Genomic DNA, 9,269 nt, shown 5'->3' with positions numbered 1-9,269 from the left:
TAATATATTTTGAATGTTATATGTTCAATTGTATAGTTTCGATCTTTAATATGTTGTGTACGTATTTAAAAGGGAAATACACGTTCAATAGAAAACCCCTAATTTAGGATAGTGTCACATTTTTAAACTTTGTAGGATTTATTAAGTCCACATGATTAGGTGAGAAGGGTTAATGTCTTTCATGAAAAAAGTTGACTTATAAAATTTGTCATCGTATTTGAATGTGATTATTTTCGTTACAATTTGACCGAATATATTGGACTTAAGGACAAAAGTTCACATATTAGCATTTTTTTTTTTTAAGAATCACATTAGTAAGTTAATGGATTGGGTTACGAGTTATTGAAGTTTGATAACATAGCGTTAAAACATGACCGTAATGTTGGAAAATTAATGAGCTACCAATCAGTCAGTCATCTAAGCAACCCAAGAAAAAACATGGTTATAAATTATAATTAAAAAATGAGTAATTAATTTCAACTATGTACTAAATACATTTATATATATATATATATTAATTAGTAAATACTACTAAATAGCTAGACTTTTAAATAATTTGAAGAGAAGCTCAATAAGGACTAATGTAAACACTAACAGAAAATAATCTTTAGCAAGACGTTTTGAAAAAAAATGCTCATGCATCACAACAACTTTTATAGCAACACAATGTTTGTAGTAATACTCCCAACAATTATTTTATTTTGCTGATAAAAAAAAACACTTTTGTTAATTATGATTACAACGCTTACGCGTTTATAGTTCCACAAAACGGCGAAGAGAGAAGATGAGAAGAAAGTAGACACACACATACACAATTTAATTAGTTTGTTTTGATATCCATATTTTTAGCTGCCTAATCCCCTATTATAGTCTTGTCCACTTGCCTTGACAACTTGCCCTCAACCCCCCATCCCACTCTTTATTTTGCACTATCACAATATCCTATATATTTGAACCCACAAAAGAAGAAAGCACCAACCAAAAATCACAACACAACACAACACAACATAATTTCCTTTTCCATGCCCCTTTCACCCTCTTCCATGGCTTCAATCCCACAATTCTATCCAAACTATACGTTCACCACTCACGATCTTTCCGAGTACCCTGTCCCTCTTCTCAATGGTGGCGGTAATGCCTCGGTTATGGACAGCACCACCATGTGGGGTGGTGGCCAAGATAGCTTGAGTATTCCTGTGCTGGATATGAACAATGGTGCACTTGATCATATTGTGTCGCTTGATTGTGACACCATGGCTTGTGCTGCTAATTGGATGCCTTCGTTTTCGGAGCAGCTCGGGGGGCTCTCGGATTTGGCCATTTCGGACTGCAAAATTGGGTTCTATGGAGGAGGGTTTCAGAGTTTCAATAACAGCAGATCGTACCAACCTCATGTTGGGGAGTTTGGAGATGAATGTTGTGGGTTTGTGGAGGATCTTAAGCCACCTCCTTATCCTAATGCTGCAAGAGAAAACTGGGTATGCTTCAATTTTGTTGTTGAATTCTCATATTGTTTCTTTGATGGTGTATGTAGTGCATGACAAGGTTCTAGGTACTAATTAAGTTGATTTTAAATCCTATTCTTACATTATTAAGCTAGCATGGTTTTATTTTATAACATTTTTTAAATTTTTATATATGTATTCTCCTTTGGAAGGGAGATGTCATTTGTGAAAGTCTCTTCAAAATTTGAAAGTGGAACACTCAAATTTTCATTCAAAGGAGTCATGATACCCTCCTCCTCCTCTCCTGAAAACATTTCCACTACATGTTTAAGAGAATATTTTCCAAAGTTCTTTCTTCACCAATATATATATATATGATAGTTTTTTATTATGATCATAATATATGAATCTGTTTGGATAAACTTATCCAGAAGCATTTATTGGAGAAGAGAATATGAAGGGAAAAAAATAGATGCATATACGTAGTTTCATTTATTAAATGTTGTTTTTGAAATTAATGGCAGGGAATTGAAGGTAATCAAATGGCAGCAGTTGAGGAGCCTAACATAAAGGTAGGAAGGTACTCAGAAGAAGAGAGGAAAGAAAGAATTCTCCGATATTTGAAGAAAAGAAATCAAAGAAACTTTAACAAAACCATCAAGGTCTTTTTCTTTTTTTTTTTTTTTTTTTTGTATCTCTTTCACACTAGCTCACACACTTATAGATGACTCTTTTATCTTTCTGTAAAATCTGGAATATGGAACTCACTTTCTCCTTGACCTATTCCCACAGTACGCATGTCGGAAAACCTTAGCTGATAGGCGAGTCAGGGTTAGGGGAAGGTTTGCAAGAAACAATGAGCTTTGTGAAGAAGACATGGCAACCAAAAAGCATGAGAATCATCATCACCACAAAGAAGACTTTTATGGTGGCGATTCAATCCAGTTTCAGGTAACTTTCATTGCATACTGTTAAGAAGGATATTTAGGAACCAGAATCTATAGTTGATAACGAAATGCTATCTGATCGAATAAACAACAATAATCTAAACACTTTTAGCCATAACCTAAAAGACAATTTTTTTAATGAGTATATATATTTTAGTATTTTTCCTATTAGTCCATTTAATATTTTTAAAGAATATTATTATATAAAAAATAGTAAATGTATTTAGTCTATCTTTGAAATATATTATTCAATACTCATTTCATTCATATAGTATAAAAGAACATTTGTAAAAAATGTTATAGGAGGATTACAAAATATTTTTTTTTTCTTTCTTTGTAATATCTCCTTAATTAATTGCTCTCAATAAAATTTATGTATAAAAAAAACTATCTATCTTTCATGCTTAAATGCAAAAAAATATTTGTACACATCCAAAATAGTTTCTTAATTGATAATTTTCATGCATGCAGTTAAAGAACGATGAGGAGGATTGGCTTCAAGAGGCCATGGCAAGTCTAGTGTATTTATCTCATTCTTCACCGGAAGATATGTAACACTTAGCATCATAGATTATTTCACATGGGAAGCTCTTGTTCAAGCAGATGTGGGTTTCAAACTAGTAGTGCAAGGTGAATAGGAGGAGGACAGAGACTTTACCACAGTTAATTTCCAAAATTGTATGCTAATTTGTCTTCTTTAAAAAAAAAAAATTAAGCACGTAGCTAGATGTAAACTCTAATTGCATGGCGGTGTGACCAGCGGATGTAGATTGTTGATGTTAATTTTATAGGCATCTTTGTTAAGGAATTCGATGGGCCTGGTTTGACTGGATACTTGGGTTGATTGAAAGATATAATATTCCATTGAAGGGACTTTATGTTTGAGTAGACACAAATATTCCGATAAACTAAGCTTATGAGTCACTATCCCTCCTCAAAACTGTTTGGAGTCAATTCTCTACATTGATGTAATTGTCATCGTGATGATTACCGAAAGCCACTAATCGGAAATTCTAGTTCCCATGTTGGGATGGATATTGGGGTCTCTATAGGGACGTTTTACATTTACATTTTAAATAGAATAAGTTAAGTCAAGGTTTTCAATCTTTACAAATAACCTCCTCTCTATTGAAAATAAAAAAGAAAGAATGTAGAAGTGGAAGAGCAAGCTTCTACCTTTCCTATAAGTATATATGTGATCTTTTTCTAAGGATTTTTGTCCCTTTAAATGGGATGGGGATATTATTTTTAAAATATTTTTGTGCATTTAAACATTTATATATTGTTCGAAAAATAATTTTGAACATTTCTATAATAACTTGTATAAGTTGGTAAAATTTACTGTAATATTTTTTATTAATACTGTAATATTTATTTTCTAGAAGTAGAACCATAACTTTCTATGGTAAGTTGAGAAAGCCGCCGAATCTAACACTATATGAATGAAAAAAAAACATTTCATTTCTTTTTTCTTTAATATTCTATTTACGTTTTAAAAGAATTAATAGAAATTTTTTATAAAAAAAATCAATATTTATCATATTATTAATTAATTTTTATTAACTTAAAGTGCGCTGTGCACATTTAAAAAGTTATATCAACTGAGTATATTTTAGATTTAGATACTGAAGGGGTTTGCGTTGAAAAAAAGTATATTTTATCACAGAGTAATAATATATATTACGAAATTCAGTATAAAATATGCAACTTTAGTATCTAAAAAATGTATATGGTACTTCTTTTTTATTGGTTAAAAATTAAACAAAAAAGAAAACCCAAAGAAAGATTTGACTGAAATTATGGTTGGCTGTTCATTTACCATTTCATATTATTAGTGTAAACTAGCTTTCACTATTAAGAAATATATTATTTTATGTTGTTAATGTATTTTTATTTGGAATTACAATAGTGTGGAAAAGGAAAATGCAAAGTTCAAGTGGAGGCAAAGAAATAACTTAAATAAAATATATAGAACTCCCGTATTATATATATATATATAAAAGTCCGGTATTCAATAATTTCCATAAAGACTACGGTCTTTGATAGATTTTCTCCCCCTCAAATTTGGACATCATGGTGGAGATGGGTATGTAATTATTAGCGTATAGCTTTTCCATTCACTTGTGGATGCCCATCCTGTGTATAGGAAAGACGAAAAAGGAATTATTCTTCATTTGATTGTGGAATATAATGTGAGAAAATTTTAGACGAAGACATACGAATATAAAAGGACAAAAAAGAAAAAACAAAATAGTTCTCAATTAATTATATATTTGATTCCCCTAGTTACTCCTTCCTTTCCTCTTTTGAAGTACTACCACATCGGGTTAGGGTAATAGAGAGACCTTATTAACAAAGGATTTAGAGAAGAGGAAGAAGAAGAATAGTGTATCAGGTAACTTAATTGATATGAGTTTTAAATATGTAATTATATTAAATATTTAGAATGATAATTTTATCGTACATAATGACTCAAATAAGATTATTTTTAATAGAACATACATGTGGTCTTAAAAAAAGAGAAATTATATAAATGATTTAAAAAGTAAATCAAATACTACGTTAGGTTAATTATGACTTGGTTGATGTAAATGAGATTGGAATCAAAACTATAATTAGTTATAGTTCAACCAATTTAACCATTCGAATTTGGTTGTTATAAAATGTGTTAAACTCTTCACAATGCAACGAACTTACAAGCATATATCCTAGACATATAGACTGCTACGTACCGACATTATGAATCCTATCTATTATTAATACCGGAGGTTTTTTTTTTAAAAAAAAAGTTTATCTTTTGAAAAACGAAACTCTTGCAACACCTCCCCTTTTTGAAAAAGCAGCTAAAAATGTTCTCCGCCATTTATATGATTACAGGCTAAAAGTAAAAAGTGTAAAACACTTATTCCAACGTTTTTACTTGCATTCCAATTTATTCCTCCGTCCCCATGTCAATCTAAACAGAGAAACGAGGACTTTTATCAATTAAAAAAAATAATAAAACGAGGTATTAAGCTGTTTGTGGTTCTAATTCTGTTGGATTAGTTTATCCTCCATCATTTTATATTGGAAGACAAAAAAAGTAAATGTGAATTTGATATGAAGTTACATAGTAACGTTCTAATTTGCTCCAACTTAGACAAAAGGTAATTATGTTTTTGACTTTTATGATGAATTAAGCATTCGTTTTAAAGTTAATGTGGTTTAGGATATAGTATTATATAGGTTCAAGAAAATTATTATCTTGTGTTTTTATTGGCGTTAACGTGGATGTACCAAGAAAATGGGTTTTCTGCCAAGGCCCAATAACTATGGAATTCAATTCCAATTCCTTGAAGGTGCCATACCAAGAACATTTATCCTTATCTGACCAAACAAGCATCTCAACCATGTTTCTTATCCTTGCTGAAATTCAAGAATAAGAATGAATTTCATGATATTTTCCGTAGTTTCGTATTGTTAAATTGTACTCTACACCATAACTCAACATATAGTTGTAACAAAATATTAAACAAAAGAATATATTAAAATTTATAATGAAGCTTTTTGTCACTTTCGTGATAAGGACTGTTACCAACAACTTAATACTAGTTCTTTCTCGTCTGTTTCTAATGTAGAAAACCATAATTCTGAATGTTAATTATGTGATAAGTAGGTCATATAGCTCCTGATCATACTGTTACAAAATATATTGGAGAATGGCCCCTACCTTGTTGAAATGTCAAGTTCTTTAAAGCCCCCTCTAGATGGGGCTCTTTTCTTGATACCACATTGCTCTTCTAGGAACTATTAACTTCATATATGCTTGTTATAGTGGTGTCATTTTCATAGTTATCTTGCTCTCTCATTATCATCATGTTCAATCAAGACTTTTTGTGACATACAAATAATAGTCACACCTTAGTTGCATATTTAGCGTAGAAATTCTGTATGCACAGTATGCAAATCTGTATATTAGCTTTGAATTGATTAAGTTTTATTTTCTTTATTGGTTGCCAGGAATAACAAAACCACAAATATGAGGTGTGTATAATAGTTTGGTGACATGATTGAATTTTTCCTTGCGGTTGATGTTTTGCATATACCATGGTTGATTCCTTTGATTAATCACTCAAAACTCAAAAGTAATTCCTCTAAACTTCCGTGATTTTAACTTGGTGGGGGCGTGGCCTATACTGCAAGTGCAACCAAAAGATTTATATTCAAAAATAGATCGATTACTAGGCTATATGAACGCACACTTTTTGTGATTGAAAGTGGTATATAGTATAGTCCTTTTTAGATTCTACCAACAAGTATCCTTGTTCCTTCTAGATCTTGATCTCTGTGTATATCTTCTAGTTCATTGTCTAGTTTGCTATACCCAATTCACCAAAAAAAAAAAAAAAAAACAAAAGTTGGCTAAACCCTATTACCCATGTTTGCAAGGAACCATTATTTTCGCTTTGTTTCGTGTTGTATATGAAACTTTGTCATAAATTTTCTTACGTATGTTTTGACCATTCTAATTCTATTAAGATTCATGTGAAGATGTGCAGTTAAAGAGGTCTAATTCAATTGTTAAACACTAATATATATCTGAATTATTGTAAATTCTAAAACTAAAATTATTGTAAACTCAAGTATTTTTTTTTATCGGCAAATCAAAAGAAATATTAAACTCTAGTATATCTGAATTATTGTAAACTCTAGTATATTGAAATGTGACCCCTTCCTTTGAGTTGAAAAATTTGAAGGTACGCCAATGTGTCCACGATACATACTAACATGCTTGTTCATAAAAATGAACAATTAATTTGTAACGTATAAATTAGCACTGAAGCTAGCTTTGACAGAAGTTCATCACATAAATGGCATGAAAATTCAAACTAGGAAGGGAAAGCAAATGCAAAAATGGTCAATATTCGATGCTAAAGTCATGTAACTGCAATACATACAAGTCCAACTTGAACATAACCTATGGAAATTGAATCCAAGCTATCGTAGCTTGTTATTTCAACTTTTTTCTATTCAAATAGAGTCTGAATAGATGGGAAACAAATAAAAAAATTATATATATATGATTAAAAGTAAATGGGGATCACAAGCAAGCATTCTAACAATCGTAAGAAAGCACTAATGCAGCACAGTGACTGAAACATTCTCATTCCTCTCTAAGTTGACCTGTTGGCATTATTATTCATAATGGATTTCCATCTCAGTGCCATGTGTAAAAGATTGGCTTTGTGTTCATATATTGAGGTTGGTTTTTTTTCATATAAAATAATTTAGACTGTGGCCAAAAAATTAATAAAAAATAAACACATTTTGTACAAGACTTAACAAATTAAAATCGTTGACAACGTACTTGAAACAATAAGCACAAGAAGAAATCAACTACCTCATGAAATATTGTAATTTTTTTATAATTTGAATGATTGACATGCATGTTGCATGGTTTGTTGCAATCGCATCAAACTATGATTGCAAAACGCATCAATCACAATAGTCACAGCAAAACCGTACGTAATTGTAACTTTAAAAAAACTTTATTAAAATGAATAATTTGTTTATCCCTTCTTCATTAAGCTTTCTAGGTTACCCTTAAATAATAATAATAAAAAATGAGTTAGTGAGCATTAGTATGGGACCCTTGAAGAGATACAAAGTGGGCTCCTCTAGTAAAGATACTCATCAAGTTCATTGTCCCTCCAAGCCAAGGGAAGGCAAGATTATAGTGAAGTGGAAATTAGTGAATAACTGTTGATGAAGTTGAAAACATTTTTCAATTGTTGTCCTTATGCATGTTTGAGGACTAAACCCATACACAAAATGTGAAATCAAGATAATCAAGGAGGGTTTTGTCGTCATTGACAAGTGTATGTCGTATCATATGCCTCCAATTTTGGCCCACAGAAACTACAAGAACAAAAGAGTGTCATACACTCAGGCCCCATTGGATTTGCTAGGGTTAAAAAGAATTATAATTGGTTGACCATTTTTTTTTGTTTGTTTAATAAAGTTACTTGAACCCAAAATATGAGGACAACATTCTTGTAACCAATTTAGAAAGTTCTTTCGGTGACCACATATATTTACACCTCAAGCACTGAAGTATATGGTTCACTACTCATAGCAATTTTGCAATCATAGCAATTTTAATTTATATGGGGCCAAAAGTCTAGCAATGCACTTGCCAGTCATGTTAGATAGTATAAAGCGACTACCATTGACATACCAAGATTCTTATAAGTTTCCCTGACCAGAAAAGTATTACAAAGTTTCGCGTTAGTTCTTCAATTTAATTTTTTTATTTTATCTGTGAGATTTGCTCGTACTTTCTTGCCAGATTATAAATTCGTAATGAAATTTCTTTAATTTTGATCATCATCATTTTTTTATCGGTCAATATTAATTATTAATTTATTAGTTTTTGATAATAGAAAAGATTCAAATATACGACTTTTGTTTTTTTTTTCTTTTTTTAACCCTCAAACTAATCTTATAACTCTTCATTATAATCATTATAATCATGGTTGGTTTTAATTAATTAGTCAGAGAAAATATTCGTTTCAATTGCTTTTCGTTATAAGGATGAAAACTATAGAAATATATACAAAAAGTTGAAAATCTTTCAATTATCTTCTATTATAAATTATAACACATAAAATTTAATTAATGAGGGAGTTTTCGAAATTTTCACGTCAACTCTCGTCATCTTTTACTTTTTTAAATAACCTAAGTAAAATCTAAACAGTACTAAGTTCTCTTTTGTTTTCTTTTTAATACATATCATAGTGTTTATATCGTCACAGTTAAACATTCATTCAACAGGTACGCTTAATAATGTCCATTCAACATTTATAATTCTTAATATCTTTTTAACACTCTTAATTAA

At 30.5% G+C, this 9,269-nt stretch overlaps 1 protein-coding gene across 1 annotated transcript; it reads left to right on the top strand.

Moving 5' to 3' along the window:
* Positions 1 to 914: 914 nt before the first annotated feature.
* On the top strand, positions 915 to 3,527 carry LOC102660475 (zinc finger protein CONSTANS-LIKE 4). The gene is made up of 4 exons (XM_006598148.4): positions 915 to 1,478; positions 1,970 to 2,107; positions 2,238 to 2,396; positions 2,864 to 3,527. Exons 1-4 carry the CDS (start codon positions 1,023 to 1,025, stop codon positions 2,945 to 2,947), a joined length of 837 nt encoding a protein of 278 aa, XP_006598211.1. The 5' UTR covers positions 915 to 1,022; the 3' UTR covers positions 2,948 to 3,527.
* Positions 3,528 to 9,269: the final 5,742 nt, after the last annotated feature.

This window comes from Glycine max, chromosome 15 (assembly GCF_000004515.6).
Source record: "Glycine max cultivar Williams 82 chromosome 15, Glycine_max_v4.0, whole genome shotgun sequence".
In the NCBI taxonomy this organism is placed as follows: domain Eukaryota; kingdom Viridiplantae; phylum Streptophyta; class Magnoliopsida; order Fabales; family Fabaceae; genus Glycine; species Glycine max.
Note: the sequence above shows the minus strand (reverse complement) of the source record. Positions and strands in the feature narration are given on the sequence as shown.